Source organism: Lytechinus variegatus, chromosome 5 (assembly GCF_018143015.1).
Source record: "Lytechinus variegatus isolate NC3 chromosome 5, Lvar_3.0, whole genome shotgun sequence".
In the NCBI taxonomy this organism is placed as follows: Eukaryota; Metazoa; Echinodermata; class Echinoidea; order Temnopleuroida; family Toxopneustidae; genus Lytechinus; species Lytechinus variegatus.
Window position 1 is genome coordinate 7,839,015 of NC_054744.1, and position 17,873 is coordinate 7,856,887.

Consider the following 17,873-nt stretch of genomic DNA (forward strand, 5'->3'; position numbering starts at 1 on the left):
CATTTGAAGATTAATAGGAAGAGAGAACAATTTGATCTGTGTACCATAGTGGAAACTGTGCCTCATTCTCCCCATTGAAAGAACCTGTTTTTGCCATCAGATGATATTTTGTTGCGATTGATGTATGTTTATGACTTGCAGCAGTGTTATTGAAACTCAAATGTCAACAGACTATCATCAATATTGAAGAGAGCATGGATGGGGAGGATGGGTCATATCCGATCTCCAATCATAATGAAGCGGGAGCCGCAAATAGAGATTCCCCCTTTTTTCCCCACATCTCCCTCGCGTAAATTGCTCTTGGAGCTGGATACAGGTATAATTGGGAAGCACAGGAAGCAGTGTCTCGGTTCCATAGAGTGCGTGGTTTTGTGTTGGGTAGGGGCTCGCCTAATAAAATTGCAACACCGTCCCTGGGGAAGTCAGCGTGCGAAGTTAGCCTTGGCGAGGTTGGCTTTTATAGTCAATAGGCAGTGCTGGTTGTTTCATTGTAGCCTTCTCTGGAATGATTTCCACCAGTTTTCCTGCGCTCTGTTTTCTATGCAGAAGTGGGATCGTGTTTCTGGCTGGCTATTAAAACATCCAGAGTGCGATGACTTTTTTGTGCAATTATGGGCTTTTTCACAGTAGAATAAACAAGTATTATAGTAATGGCAGTTAGCAGGAAATTGAAGTGGTAATGCAAGCATGTACTATTGGTTCTCACGTGTAAATAGACATGGTGGAGGCGATTTGTGAGATTGTTAGACTTCTGACATATCTAGAGAGGGATTATTCTGAATACTATCAAGTTAAAATTTCACCACACTTCAATCTTTGTGCATTTTTAAGTACATGTTATTCTTTTTTTTACAGCTGAATATATAAATGATTTTATCTATGATTTGCAGTAAATATTACTTTTTCTTATATTTTACAGTCAAATCTAGGAAAACACTTTGTTAAATTCTTTTTTTTGCATTTTGTCTTTCCTTTGTATTAGATTCAACATGCAAGAATAGATCCAGGGACTGAACCTGGAGACGTCATCGCCACCCACAACAACAACAACTCACTAGACAAAGACACATCTCATCAGGATACCAACGCCGGAAACACTGCCCCATGCCACCAGATCAAGAAAGATACAATGGAGAGCTGTGTGGGACTACAGCTTCAGTTTGACCATAGTCATCCTGCCCACGGAGATGGCCCGGTACAGGTGTCCCTGGCAGATGTCGATGCTGTCGTCAATGCTGATGTTGGTACAAGTGCCCCAAACGATCTCTCGCTCTCACAGTGTCAAGGGGTCATGGTCCAGGCAGGAGGCAGCGAAGAGACCAACAATTCCCTCTTGCAGGAAGTTGATGACAACCTCCTGCAGGCCCTTGTCAACTCGGGTGCAACGGAGCAGCTGGAGATGGAATCCTTAGCTCATCAGCTTATGAATGACTCCATTGAGTTTTCAGAAGCAGAGATCCAGCAACATTTGCAGACGGATAATATCAATGTGGATTATTGCAAACAACTTACCAATGGTCCAGCTGTCAGCAATATGGGTGTCATGGGGATGCCACCTGTAGCTATGGTGTCGCAGTCATTGACATCCCAGACCCCTGGTGGGATGGTTGCCCAGCCTTCTTTGATGGGATCCAATCAGCATCAACCGCAGCACCAGCAGCAAGTACCTATGCCTATGAAACATAATCACACAAATCAACCTGACAATGTGCAGGTAACTTCAAATTCATATGCTATGGACACCAGTATGATGATAGAATCAGTTCTTGAAGTACGTGAAGGGGAGGATGCCACCACAGCTTTAGTGGCGCCCCCTCCTCAACATCCAGGCTTTGGATACCAGTCTTATGCACATAATTTTGGAGCAGATGCACTTGTGAGTGAAAAGGAATCTGATAATACACCTAATGTGACGAGTGATGAGCAAGATCAGGACCTGTTTGCCAAAAAGGTGTGCCAAATGCAACAAGGTCATGGATCAGAATATACTGTCGCGACAGGGTATAGTCCTAAATATAAGCAGGTCTATCAGCATCAAGGACAGCACAGCCAGCAACAAAGTCCAAAAGCTGGCACAAAGGCCAAAAAGTCCAAGAGCCCAACTCAGTATCCCAATCAGCCAGTCACCAGTGATTCCACACTGTCAAGTCCATCATCAACAAATAAAGGAATACTCACTAAGAACCACTCAGTCTCAAAGACAAAGGAGGTAATGAAAACCACTAAAGCAAGGACAAAAGATAAGCATGTGACATCCACAAAGAAGTCTGAAGTAAGTCACAAAAAGTCACCAAAACAGAGTGTAAAAGTTGTATCATCTCCGAAAGTTCAAGGTTCTAAATTAAAACATAAAGAACACAAAGGACACAAAGTCACTAAGTCACCATCGATATCTCCAGTGTTATCAGAGGGCAGCAGCAAATCTACAAAGAAGATTATTAAGAAAGTTAGTTTGTCTCCTCATCGGTTTGTCCCCCCATCGTTAAGTTCATCCGATGATGAAACTAGGCATGTACTAGAATGCAAAAGCAAAGGCAGTGCTCAAAAGACAAAGAAATCAAAGACGAAACTTTCAGTAACACCTGATGATCTGTCTAAGACAAAGAAAACAAAAAAGAGGGACGCCAAAGTAAAAACAAAGAAAAAATCCAAGTCTATGAGCCCTTCGTCATCGAAGTTGGGCTCAAAGAGTGTAAACAGTACTCCCAAGCTCAAAAAGAAATCTCTGAAATCAAGTCCAAGTGGATCGTTGTCATCATCATCACCATCTTCATCATGCCATAGTGAGAAGTCATGTAGTAGTAACAGTTCAAGTCCTGTCTCTTCAAAAAGTGGAAAGTTAAAGAAAAAGAAGGTTAAAAAATTACACAAAAGTGGTGAGGATAGTCCTAAAAGAGTTGGCACTTTGAGCAGTAGTGGCTCTGGAAAAATAGTTAGAAAGAAGAAGAAGCTGAAAACAAAGGTCTTGAATTCAGACAGTGTCCATTCTTTGATCAAGAGTGGCAGATTGTCACCCACTATGGCAGCTTCTGTCCTTATGAACAATATAGACAGTGATGATGACAATAGAGATGTTGGATATGACAGCAGTACACAGAAATCACTTAATGGGAAAAACAGAAAGATTGCCCATCTGCCCAAGCTCTCAGTAACCTTACCAACAAGTAGTCTTTCTCATCCAGAACTTTTGCTGAAGACAGTGCCAAAGACCAAAAAGACAACCAACAAGAAAGTAAAACAAAGTCAGTCGCCGTCACCCTCTGTAAAGAGTGATAAAATTGTGAAAAAGACAAAAAAGATTAAGAGTAAGAACTCAGTGAAGAAGAATTTATTAGAAGAATCTAAGACTTTGAGCCCAACGACTCCGCTTCATATTGACATTCCTGATACTGAGCATACCTTTACCCCCATCACTAAACCAGCATTTTCTAATGACAGCATTTCTAATTCACACAAAAAGGCCAAAACAAGGAAAGTTGGGAGACCAAAGAAAAATGCATCGCCCTCTAGATCTGAAGATCATGGAAAATCCTCTCATAACAAAAAAGATACACATGTGTTCACCGAACCAGATCACTCTTCTGCCATTGGTTTAGGGAAAGGAAAGAAAGTGAGTGAGAATGGACCGGCAGAAGGACAATCAAAGCATAAAGAGCAGACCCCTTCCCCACAAAGTGCCACAACTTGTGTCAGTGAGGAAACCCTCTTTAGTGACAGTGGCATAGGTACTGATAACAATAGCAATCCTGATCAACAATTAAGTGACAAACACAAACGAATACTATCTGTCCCACCCACAACTGAAACTGAAATACCCACCGAGGTTTTGGAATCACATCCTCTAGCCACTTCAGATCATGGACTTTATGGTTTTGGGAAGCGGGAAAAACATAGAAAATTGAAACATGCTCAATGGCAGTACTTGAATCTGCATTGCAAGAAGAGAAGGAAAAGATACCACATGTCACGTATGCTTGGCCGTGTTAGTCCAACCTTTCTATTTGAGATGGATTCTTTAGCAATGATGATGGCCGAACTTTCCCTTGTAAGTGTTCCACAGAGTCCGCACCCCGCAAACCTTGCAAAGAAACCTGTAGAAAACTATCTTACTTCTGTTGCCAAAATGAACACTACATACAACTCCTATCCTCTGAGACCGTCGTACCTGGCTACTGCCTTGAGGTACAAGAAGCTCTATCTCTGGAACAAACTCCGGAAGAAGAAGAGGCGGGAGCGTGAAAAGAATCGCTGCCAAGGTGAGACAGATGAATCATCATACTATGTGGACTCTTGTGATTCTGAACCTGTTTTTGGTATGTTTGATCAAAGCACAAGTAGTTCGGCAGCCAGAAAAGCACCAATATCATTTGCCATGGCCAAATCACCTTGCACAAGCATGTCACAGGTCAATAGAGGGCATGAAAGGACAACCGTAGCTCAGGTACCCTTGAGAGATGGATTGACGCCGATCCTTGATCATGGCAAACTGAACAGTTTGCCAGTCACTGATTTTCAGATCCCAAAGAGTGTACCTACTCCAAAGAAAGGAAGAAAGAAACAAATCCCTGAGTCATTGCCTGTCCAAGTGAGTTTGGCCAAAGCAAAAGTTGTGAAGAAAAAGAGTCCAGGAAGGCCAAGGGGGAGGCCAAGGAAAGTACCAATTGTTGCCTCAGAAGTTGTTGACAATCCCCCTGCATTAGTGTTTCCCACCCTTTCAGCTCCTAATCAGACACTGCCCCTCCAGGTGTCAGACAAACTTTTTCCAACAGTACAGGTGCCAGACCAACCCCTTCCATCAGTCCAGGTGTCTGGTCAACTTCCTCCTCAACCAAAGCGAAGAGGTCGTCCACCTAAAAAACTTCTTGATATGCCAAATACTTTGCCAGTAAAACTGCCCCAGCCAAAGGGCACTACAGGTAGGAAGCGAAAAATAAAAAGTACTATTGATTCTGGTTTGATAAGTCCTGATACATTGATCTTTGATTCTGCAAACAGTACTATTTGTGATGATCACATTATGCCATCAATAACGACAGGTGGTGTCATTAATGATAGGACAACTGAAATTTGCCATGTAGACCACCTTGCATCAGACAATTCAATCAACGTTGCAGAAAAGGTCACTAAACAACCTAACAAGATACCAAAGAGGAGAGGCCGCCCTCCTGGAAAATCAAAGGCATCAAATGACATAAAACAGCGGAATGTGGTGGACAAACCAGTGCAAATAGAAACTGTTGCTTGTACAGAGAAAGAGTCTTTCATTCAGAGTGTCACTATTGCCAAAAGAAAGCGCAGAAAAAGAGGACCTAAAAAGGGTTGGAAAAAACTTCTATTGACCGCGAAAACAGTTGCAGAAACTACCAAGGACAGTATTGGATGTGAAACAGCTAGTATTGATAATTTAACCGATTTGGCTCTCCAAACTAAGTCTCGAACAGAAACATCTCTTGAAGTTCCAAATTCACCTGTTGAAATGGTGGAAAGTGCCTCTGATTCTTTCATTACTTCTCCCCAAGAAGCTGTAGACCTTGCTTCACCTGAAAATAGGTTGGAGGAAGGAACGCCAACCAAAGTCCCAGCAGCAAAAGGGACATCTAGAAAAACAGTCCCTGCCAAAGTGGTGGCTTCAAACAAGAAGGTGCCAAGTAAGGGAGTTTCATCAAAAGGAGATTCACCAAAAGATGAAAAGACCAAAGCATTATCAAAAACAAAGAACACAGTTATTCCATCCAAATCAGATTCAAATAGAACTGGTCCAGTCAAAAAATCAAAACATTCGGGCAAATCAACACAACCACCTATACCTGAATCAACAGACATCTCACCTGAAACTTCTCCCAAGATCTCTCCTAAGATGTCCTCTAAGAAATTGAAATTGTCTCCCAAAAAAGTAAAATTACTTGAAAAGAAAAAATCAAAGAGAGTCATTGGTGGAAGGGTGAAAAAATTGAAGGAACAAACTAACAAAAAACTGAATGTTGAAAACCTTGAAGAACTACCCGATGAAGAGCCTTTGTCTTCTCTCATTACTGGCAAAATGTCTTTGATAACTGGCCTGTCACAGCAGACTTTGCCTGCTGCTTGTTCTACCAGTAAAAAAGCTTCCAAATCATCAGAACCTGTAGATGCGCAGCCTTCAGAATCTGCGATCGTACCAGTTGATTCTAAAACCAAGAAGGCATCTGACATGAAAGATGGTTCTGTAGCACCTAAAGGAACAGTGAACATTGCAAAACCTGATGTAGTTTCGCATGAGGGAAGTACAGCAGATGCCGAAGATATTGCCAAGGAATCATCATCGGTTTCATCTGCAGTGGAGAGTACATCCACCCCAGAGCCTCAAACCATTTCCTCACCCTCCTCTTCTTCAGCTTCCACCACCAAACCCTTACCCTCCAAGTCCATTCCATCTACCCCCATTGCCCCATCCTCTACCCCTGTATCTCCCCCGCCCGTTCCGGTTGCAATGTCTGAGAGTTCCAAACTCCAGGCAGCATCACTGCCGAAGGCTTATGTCAGGGTGAAGAAGACATCTCAACAGGTACTGAAGGTCACCAAGAAGAAGGTTCCAGAGACTGCTGTGGCCAAAGCAACATCTCCAGTGCTGGACGAGTCATCCATTCCGCTCAAAAAGAGGAAACTCATGAAGGAGCCCCCTCCTCAGCTGACAGAACAGGATCCTAAAGGGTGAGTCCTTTGTGATGATACAAATCTCTATTACACTTGCTATTGTTCTAGAAAAATATTCCAATTGTTAAGGCTCTTTTGTTTTATAATATGAATAATGATATTCAATTTTTGTATGCCACTCATCACATCAAAAACGACAAAGCTTAGCACTTTACACATATATTATTATCCCGGTAACTGGGTTCTGGTTTGGCTGCATACAGTGTATATAGAAACATTGCTAAAAGAATAAGATTTTACTGATTATTTTTGCACTGAAATGTCAAAATGGCTCAAAAGTTAGCCATGTCTTTTATGTCAACTCTTGGTATGTTGATATATTTCATTTTCATTCACATCTTTTCAAATGGAATTTGTCTGCATTAGCACCTCAGCAAACATTCCTAAAAGTTTTCCAAAACATTGGTGTGTATGATGTGATATTTTTCAACATGCTACTGCTTTTTCTGTAAACTTTTACATATACAACACTGCCATTTTCATACCAACATGGCTGAAAGTTATTCAAAATATTAGCAGAAACATATTTAGTTATTTCAACATTATTTTGTAAACTTTGCATACAGTGCTGTAAATCAGGTTTGACATTAACATCTTTCTTGAGAGAAGAATGTTTTTTTTTAGTCCATATACCATTCGGTCTAATTGGACTTTGTGTTCATTGCGGGAAATGAATGAAAAGAAAATGGGTATTAGACCAACTTGGTATAAGACAAAATGGTTATAGACGAACTGGTGATTAGACAAAGTGATTATTTGACCAAATGGTTATTGGACCAAATGGCTGATAGACGAAATGACATTAGACTAAATAAAGGTCGACCATGTGATCAGTGGACGAGTAGGCAGTTTACCAATGATGCGACGTGACGAAATTTTGAAGAAACAAAAATAGTGTTTTCCAATCACTTGTTTTTTAATTCAAGATGTATAATCCAAAGTTGATATTTCAGTCAGCTTCAAATTACTAGTCATGCAAATTCTGAATATTTTCAATGGTATACATTTTCTATTAGTGCTGGATGAATCATCACGATATTCAATCTACATGTGGGGTTTTTGGTTTCATAAAAGACAGTGTCCGTGTTATCTACCTTGAGGTGAACATCTAAGAAAACACACCAATGTGCATGTGTGGGACTACACTGGAAGCCAATATTGTATTCCCTTGTCTTTTATCACATTACAACACATGGCGTACATCATGTCAGGGGTAGTTTGGTGACCAAAATTCAATGTTTATGGTTCTTTTGTAATTTTTGAAGGTTTCCATGGGGAAGAAGAAAAGTGGAGTAGGTTTCACATAACACCATGTATGGTTCTCCTGTTTACACCAGTACTTCAGAATGGTGTGATCATAAGATTTACAATGATGGATCATTGACATCAATGAGTTTATACCTTGGTTGAAATTTGATTCATAACCTCCAACCCCTAAATACAAATTTTGTTCCATTCTGACAATGCTAAACTGCTATTGATAATAAGTAGAGGTGTTGTGGCTTAGTGGATAAGTCTCTGGACTTTGAACACAAGGTTCGAGGTTCAAATCCCACCGCAACACTCGCGTCCTTTGGCAAGGCGTTTGTCTACATTTGCCACTCTCCACCCAGGTGTAGTAAATGGGTACCTGGTAGGAAGGAATGCTCGAGTGCCCGATCAGGGTAGCTGTGCTAAAGCCGGGGTAATAGTATGTAGCGCTTAGAAACCTTCGTATCAAGTGCTATATAAATGTTGCTTATTATTAATAAGAATCATTCAATTTTTTTCATAATTCCGAAAGGGTGGCATTGCTACAGAATACTCTACAAGTTCAATTTTCCAACATATGGTTATATACAGACGTATCCACCAATTTCTTTTCCACATGAAGGAAATGTCTTTCTGTTATTAATTCACCCTGAAATTTCTTTTTTCCACCAAACTAACTTTCAGAAGGATGTTGAAATAATCCCCTTCTGGGCTACAAGGTTAAAGAAATTTGGGGAAAATAATATTGCTCCTTTTCCTCTTCCATGACATTCTTGCCTTTCTTCTCCGCTCCCGGCTTGTTGTTATTATTTTCTCCAGCTTTATGTGTACATATTGGCTTGTGTTTGATTTGCGCGGTTTAGATTTCATTCCCCCCTAGGTTTAGATTCTTGGATTTAAAATGATCGAGAGGGAAATGCAAAGCTCCATCTCGGAGAGAAAATCGCTCTCTCTTATTTCTTCCCGGCGGGGGATTCTCACCATTTTGACATTACATGGATTTTTTTTTTTTTTTTTTTTTACTTAGCGATTCGCTTTTCAACACTTGCAAAGTTCATTGCCTGACAAAAGAGGTGTGATGTTTTTATTGGACTGATTTGAATACAAAGGCCAAGGAAGAGTGCAAAAAGGGAACTAGGTGGGGGAATTCCTAATGTAATTTACTTGTAATTCAAAAGTAATCGAACACACATGCATTCGATAGGATGGGACTGTAGGGATGTGTTGACATGTGACAAATCACCCTTTTTTTTCTCTCTTGATTAATGTTGGAAATAGAAATGAATTCTAAAACTTTCATTATGCCAATGTTTTAGGATGTCTTTCATATCAGCTTTTAACCTATCTACCCTGAATCTAAACTTTATTGTCAGTATAGCAAGGTCCCCCAAGTCTGCGCAGTCTCACTTGTCTGTGCACACGCGTATCTGCGCGATTTTAGTAAAAGAAGATACGCCAACGAACACGAACTTTACACATGCAATACATAGACAGAAATCTGACTCGAAATGGTGGAAAAATGATAAATTTTGGGCATTCCATGTGACTACCTCGAAATGCATCCTTTCCCATCAAATTAAATCCCTGAATCGTGTGCAAAGTGAATGGGTGTGCAGACATGGTGTACCATTTTTTTTTTCAATCTCAAAATGAGTGCCCGAGTTTTTTTCCAAGACAATCCTATATTTCTTTCAAATTTTTAGGTGATATTTGGTACACATACTCATAATAATTATAAGAAACATTATTATCTGAAAGATTTTGTGAAATAATAAAAAAATCATGTTAAATCTTAACTCAAATTGTTAGGTGCGCAGACTTGGGGACCACCATAATATGTCAGCAAGACTTTACAAGTGTTTTATTTGAAATGCTCAGCTAATCGGTTCATGTATTTGGAAGTAACTGTAACCAACCGGCTTTCCATCTTAATAGACTTGTCTATATGTTTATATTATGAGGGCACATTACCTTTAAAGGGCAAGTCCACCCCCAACAAAAAGTTGATTTAAATAAAAAGAGAAAATCAAACAAGCATACCACTAAAAATTTCATCAAAATCGGATGTAAAATAAGAAAATTACGACCTTTTTAAAGTTTTGCTTTCACAAAACAATATATGCACATCCTGGTCGGTTTGCATATGAGGAGACTGATGCCACTCACTATTTCTTTTGTATTTTATTATTTGAAATATTAAATATTCTAATTTCTCCTCATTTTATAATTAAAACAATAAAAAGCAAAAGAAATAGTGAGTGGGGACATCATTGACTGTCTCATTTGCATGTCACTGAGTTGTGCATATCACTGTTTTGCGAAAAATAAGCGAAACGTAAAAAATGTCAATTTTCTTATTTTACATCCGATTTTGATGAAAATTTTAGAGTTATGTTCGTTTGAGTTTTATCTATATTTTCAATTCAACATTTTTCTTGGGTGGACTTGACCTTTAAATATCTATGTAACATGTACTGAAGTGTTAGTTTAGATCTATGAAATAATAACCTTAACAGGTGTATAGCGAGGTGTAAGCTAAGATTTTCCTTCTCACTCAGGATCTTAAAAAAAGAAAGTTTGAAAATACTGATTTTCAGCTTTAAAAATACTGAAATGCTCTTGTTCAGGTTGGTAGCTCTGCCTACATTAAATATCAAATGTCTTTCCTTTTAGAATTTATTCTCTTATTTTTTTTTTTTCTGGGGGGGGGGGAGTTTGTTGGGAAAATATGGAGCTACCAGCTCAATTTTTTTTAAGTGAGATATTTCACCATTTTGCTTATCAGAAAGTCTTGCAGAAATTGCCCTCCCCCTCATCAAGTCAGAGAAGTATGTATAAAAAGTCGACCTTAATAATTGAGATTTGTGTGCCTCCTATTCAATAATATCTTGGATCATCCCTTGAACGTTTCTAAAAACGTTGAGAAGTATACCCTGCTGTGGTAAAAGTGCTCTATTTCGTATCCAAACAATGTCATCAAAATTAGTCACTTCGAAATGACAACGAGAATTGAATTTAGTAGAAATGGCTTCCTTCAGGCTGCAATATTGACCTCCATGTTATTGTTCCTTGTGTTTGTTATCACGATATTTTTTTTGTTTCAAAGAAAACACTTTGTCTGAATACCTACCTTCATATTTTCTTTGAAACATCCTCGTCTCCGTCTGGTTATGGATCCAAGCATAGCTTTCAAAAGTCGTTGAAATCCTTGCCATAATATTTATTTTCATGTTTCTTTGTGTCCTTCCGGTTAGTTCATTGAACTATAGTTTTCTTCAAGTCTAATGAGCTGGGACTATTCAAATCTCCAGGTTTATCATCTTGATTCCTTATTTTAAGATAGATCTGAAGTGAGCTACTTTAAATTAATAATAGATAAGTTTTTTTCTCCTCTACTTCAAGACGATTATTGCATCTTTTTATCACTTACTAATGCAACATTAAAAAATAAAACTTGTAGCGACATGCTACATTTGTATTCTAACGTAATCTCAGTATGGAATACCAAGAAAGGATTGATTACTCTTACTTCTGAGAATTTTTTTTTCAATTCGTTTATTCAAAATTAAACTGATTACAAGGTAAGAAATAAACAGTGAAATATGAATATAAGAAAAATGTCTGATAAAAGGCTGCCATCAATATACAAACAATGAAAACCGCCAACCCATATACATGATTATAATGCCTAAAAAGAGCATAATTGCAAATAAAATAAGGTAATACAATTTCGTTACATTGAACCCTTGAGGAACATATGATAAAATGAGCCTTCAAATGAATATTATGAAATTCTTTGGAATTTATATTTCTTAAAGTAGATTACTTGCTTTGGTTTGATACAAAGGAAATATTATGCATCACTTATCCAAAGAAAATGCTTGCAATTACCGCCTAATAGATCCTGCTGCACATTTATGGATGGAAAATGGTCTGCCATTTTTTTTTCTCTCTCCCTTCTTTGCTATCATTTCCATCTTGAGCACTCTTAATTGAGGGGTGTGTATTTCTAAGTACGGAAATGCCTGCAAGGGCTTGCGGATTCTCTTTCCGCCTCGATGGTCGATGGACCTTTCCTTCTCCACGGATAAGTCATATTCTCTCGCGACGAGACTTGAAATGGTCCGAGGCGTTGGTGAGGGAGAAAAGTAGCGCTTAATAGGATGCCTTGATTTAGTCAAAGTGTCGACATGACAGGCAATGCTTACCGCATATTAGGCAGGCATACCTCTCGTGGGGCACTTCATCACTGTCACATGACGTGATGTCTTCGTGGAAAAGTGACGGATAAATGGTTGCATCTGGGGAGGCTGATTGAATCAAGAATTTTTTTTTTTGTGTGTGTAAAGTAGTTTGAAGTCACATTATCAGGATATTTGTATTTTTTATAGTTCATTTATCAGGATGAGAAGAAGAAGATATGGCAACTTTCATTCGTGTCAGCATTTTTCTTTCTCATTTTCTGCATCCGTGTCTCTTGGTTATGTCTGGCCTGGTCTTTTTCCCTCGTCTATTTTTTTCACCCTCTTTAAGCATTTTGTCTGTATTTCTATCTTTCTTTTTGTATATCTGTTTGGCTATCTCTTTCTGTCCACCCCTCATCTTTCTCTCATCTCTCTATCAGTATCGCCATCTTGTCTGTCTTACATTTTCTCTCACATACTAATATCTACATGTAAATTTCTATCAGAAATTTTTATAGAATTCAAAAGATTTAGAATCGTTTACAATTTGTTATAATGAGAAACTACATGTAATTTAAATGTGCTTACAGTAGTATTACATAATTTAGTATTTTTCAATTTTTTCTTTCAAATTGTTCAATATTGCAGTTTAGGTTTCAACGAATTTCAGAAAATTAGAAGAGATGGCCATAAATTTTTTGGCTGTAGAGGTTTACATGTATGCTCATAAGCCTCCAATTACATTTATTTTATAAAGTTTTCTAATGACACTGACAAGATACTAAGCTATTTTCATCTTTTTGAAAATCTATCGTCGGCCGACAAAAGGCGACAATACTCTAAAAAAAAATGAAGATACAAGTAGGTATCATATGCGAGACTCTTTGTAAATAACACAACATTAGATAATGTATTGAGAGACCACCCGAAGTGCGTACACTCCAACCCCTCTTTATGCTGTAGATCCAGCTCTGCTCAGGTCAAGGGTGGCTCCCAGTAAATTCAGGTCAAAGGACCTTTGTGTGCAGTTGAGGGGCTCTGCTTAGCGTCTTTTGAATGAATGAATGAAAATAGAGGACAGCTGGACCAACGAACCAAGCCATGTGCGTAGTAGCATTGTACAGGGAGGGTTTGTGTGTGTTTTGTGTGTGAAAGAGAGGGAGAGAGAAGGGGGAAACCAAGATGGCCGAGTCTTTCATGTAGCGGTGAATTTGAAATTAGACGTTGTGGAGTGTTTTGGCAAATATTTGGGATTGGATTACTGTTAGATTTCTTGCTCTGGAGTTGTCAAATGGCAGTGGATGGGTGAGTGCATTATTTAGAAGAGAAAAAGACGAACTGGGTTACGAAAAGGATGCTTTGTGATAGGTTCCATTGACAATAGTGCACGTAGTCCCACTTGTGTTGTTTCCTGCTGGTTGTTATCCCATTGTTTGGATGGATGGATCGATCGATCGAACAGTAGAGGCTTATCATTTCTCTAAATGTAAATAGAAATTTATATGCATACTTACATCTTCATGAAAATATTTCTGGAATTTTTATTTTGAACTTCAGTATTTATTTTTTTTACTCTGCATATTTTTTATTGGTCTGGCAAAAAGATCTTCAAGAAGTTCTTCAAATCCTTGTAAATACGTTTCCTTGTTTAATAATAATGGGCCTAAATGATAGAAATAATAATACCTCTTCAATCAAGATAGATGAATACGTATGATATCTATGTGCATGTACATTTTTCAACTTCCAGCCATGAATTAATTGAGTTGAAATATTGTGGGATTTATTAAGTATTGAAGGTTGGAACCACCCACTGCACTCCCATATCCCCCTAATAGCTAATCTGATTTGAAAATAAAGTTCTTATTTTAAGATGTAATTTATTTGCATCCCTGCTTCTCTTGCCACTGACGCGGTATAAGACGTCAGGGGATGAGTGATGGAAGCCTCACCTTGTATGAATTTGAAAACAACTGGATTAAGCTTTGGAAAACAGATATAGAGAAAAATATAAATATGTTAAAGGGGAAGTTCACCCTGAAGAAAAGTTTGTTGTAAAAATAGCAGAAAAAATAATAAAAAATATTGGTGAAGGTTTGAGGAAAATCCGTTAAAGATTAAGAAAGTTATTAGAATTCAAAGTTTTGGATTTGTGACGTCATATGCGAGCAGCATTCCTACATAGCGAATGGTAAAAAATCAATGAATTTCAAATTTTGTATGGTTCCTGATAACTTTATTTTGTTTTCTATTTATGATCGGGTGTGAAATGATTTGTCTATTGATATACAAAAGGCACAGTAAAAACCATTTTCAATTTTCTGAGAAAATGACATTTCATATATTTTTTACCATTCGCCTTGTAGGAATGCTGCTCGCATATGACATCACAAATCCAAAACTTTGAATTCTAATAACTTTCTTAATCTTTAACGGATTTTCCTCAAACCTTCACCAATATTTTTTATTATTTTTTCTGCTATTTTTACAACAAACTTTTCTTCAGGGTGAACTTCCCCTTTAATGAGGAAGCCCACCATAAGATTTACTTTGCCTGAAAGGGAGTAGAAAAATCCAGGGAAATAATCATGAAATTTGATTTGAGCTGTTTTTTGAAGGTATAAATAATCATGTTTCCTTTCATAATTGATTTATATAGATTTTTTGCAATTGAGGGCCTTTATATAAACACAATGAGGCCCATTTTTGTTGATGTAGCATTTTACATCTAAACAATGTTTTGTTCTTTTTTGGTAATGTGTTTTTGTTTTTCACGGGTTGGATGAAAAATGAATTACGTCTAGATTGAGGTGATTGAGGTCTTATTTTTCATGTCAAATTTTTTTTTTAATGGCATCGAGCTAATGATTGCAAATGTCACTCAGTTGCCAATTTGGTTTTTTAATGCATAAATACGTTAAAAAACAAAGATAGAAAAATAAATTGAGCAGAATTTATTCAAATCTGCACTGAACTTATCTCACTCTAATATGCTTCCAAAATAGATCTTGAATCAACATATCAATTCTATATAGTCTTGTTCATGCTTTGATTTCATCACCTAATGCAAAGTTAGTCCCACTTTCATTTTCATATGAAAGGGGTAAAATAATTAGTCGTGAGTAGGTGGTGAATTAAATATCATAATTAAAATCCTGAATCCTGCTTGCCAATATCTTGGAATGGTATGTTTTGGTTTAGTTCTATTTTTGTCATACATTCATGTCGATTACAAATTATATCTCATTATAATACCTGCATGGAGGATATTATACAACTCCCAAATTATGTTCTGTTATCTGATATGCACGATTTTCAGCAAATTGTATGGCAAAAATGCACTATCCTGCACTCTAATGCCATAACTATCCTGCACTATGATGTCAGAGTGCAGGATAGTACGAGGTCTGGAATTATCTATAATTTAGGTCAAATATACATGTAGCATTTGGGGTAATTCAGTAACATGGGGGAAGGGGGGGTGTATAAAACAAACAATGCACGCATTCTTGTGCATAGAGGACCTAAATAATGAACTCTGTGCTTGACTCGCCAAATGGATATACCACACTCGGTCCTGCGAACCTCGGTGCGGTATATTCATCTGCTCATCTTGCACATCATTCATTTTTTGGCCCTGCATGCACGCCCTTCCATGCATTATTTGTATACTATCCTATCATGAATGAACTACACATAGAATTACCTTTTCCTGTGATTGCTCTAGGTATTCAGTAATTCATTTGCTACGTGAACTAAGCCCTAACATGAACACTCTTCCTGGTACATAGTTAATTTTAATGAAATCGATTGCATCATCACAGCATTTTTTGTATTGAATTCATGTCCTGTCCTGATCATTTAAATGTCATTTTCCTGAATGATCCATTTGAGGAAAGCAAGGTGCAATAGGACAAATGCAATCCTCGGTTGTTTATTATTATTATTCTTATTCTTCTTCTTATTATTATTATTGTTATTATTATTATTATCATTATTATTATTATCATCATCATCATCATCATCATCATCATCATCGTTATTAAATCCTAACATTTCCAGGCTGTGATCGCATTACTGTACATGGGGGTTTTTCATGTATATAGCTGCTTTGAAACAATGCATGATTTTATGACTGTTTGGAGAGCTGAATAAGTGTGTCGGCCATTTCCAGTTGTATCAGCTGAAGTTGAAATATGCTGATGGTAATTGACAGTCCTAAGTATTGTTATTAGTATACATGTTTAGTGCAAATTTGCAACTTCAATGATGACTGTTTATTTTTCTGCAGTGTTCCAAAGGTTCAGACTGAGATACATTGGCTCGTATTCTGCAGTCGGGTTTAACTTAAACTCAGGTTTAAAGTTGGGGTTTGAGTATGGATAGCCAATTGCTACATAAATCACTAACAGTAAAGATATCGTATTTCAGCTCATTTGGCTCTCAAATCATTCATAATTGTCTAGGAAGTGTACTAAAAAGATGATTGTCTTCACCATCGATGAATCAGGAAAGAGCACAGTAAACATAAGAAACGTACAACTTCATAAAAATTTTGACACTTATGGCTTCCCATAATTTTAGCACAGAGTGAGACCATGGTCTTAGTTAAACCTGACTTCAGAATACAGGCCATTGTGTCTTCCCTGAATGTTAAAGGACAAGTCCACCCCAACAAAAACTTGATTTTAATAAAAAGAGAAAAATTCAACAAGCATAACACTGAAAATTTCATCAAAATCGGATGTAAAATAAGAAAGTTATGGCATTTTAAACTTTCGCTTCATTTCACAAAACAGTTATATGCACATCTCGGTCGGTATACAAATGAGGAACTGATGACATCACTCACTATTTCTTTTGTATTTTATTATATGAAATATTTTTATTTTCTCGTCATTGTCATGTGAAATGATGTTTCATTCCTCCCTGAACATGTGGAATTCCATTATTTTAACATTTTTTGCTTCAAGCAAGGAGGTCCTAATCGTCAAATTCGTAAAAATTGAAATATTGTATAATTCAAACAATAAAAAACAAAAGAAATAGTGAGTGACATCATCTACTCTCTCATTTGGATGTAACTGGCTGGTTCATATAACTATTTTGTTAAAAATAAGCGAAACCTTGAAATGTCATAACTTTCTTATTTTACATCCGATTTTGATAAAATTTTCAGCATTGTGCTTGTCTGATTTTTCTCTATTGATTCAAATCAACATTTTTCTGAGGTGGACTTGACCTTTAATGACTGTTTTTTTTTTCCATTTCCTCAGTGTTCCCAAGGTTCAGACTGAGATCCTTCCAGTTGACGAACCTCCGGTCCCATCGTCCACGCCTGACCAAGAAACCACCACGCCCAAGAGGAAAGCAACCAAGCAGCAAGCCAGCAGAGTCTCCAAACCGGACACCAAGAAGAAAAAAAAGAAGAAGAAGAAAAAGAAGAAGAAACAGAAGAATGCAGAATCATCGCCAACGACCCCTCCGACGGGATCCTCAGGGAGGCAGCCCAAGACGAGACGGAAGCTTGGGCAAACCACCGAAGAGGAGAAGACGCCCACCTTGAATAAGACGAAAAGGACTTCGGGCAGGAAAGCGAAGGAGGAGCAGTTGGTCAAGAAGAAGTACTGGAGGGCGGGGATCTACTCGGACACTTTCAAGGAAGAATTGTAAGCTTATGATTTTTTTCAATAACTTTTGGTTAAAAAAAGAATGTGTAGCCCCACGCTGTTTGTTTTTACTCAT

At 37.8% G+C, this 17,873-nt stretch overlaps 1 protein-coding gene across 8 annotated transcripts in view; it reads left to right on the top strand.

The window, feature by feature from the left end:
- LOC121415187 (histone-lysine N-methyltransferase ASH1L-like) overlaps positions 1–17,873 on the top strand; it is a 107,842-nt gene that overhangs the window by 43,549 nt on the left and 46,420 nt on the right. For all 8 annotated transcript variants that reach the window (XM_041608346.1, XM_041608343.1, XM_041608344.1 and 5 more), the window contains 2 exons: positions 983–6,690; positions 17,405–17,797. In XM_041608346.1, coding sequence (XP_041464280.1) covers positions 983–6,690; positions 17,405–17,797 — 6,101 coding nt within the window. The remainder of the gene's footprint in view (positions 1–982; positions 6,691–17,404; positions 17,798–17,873) is intronic.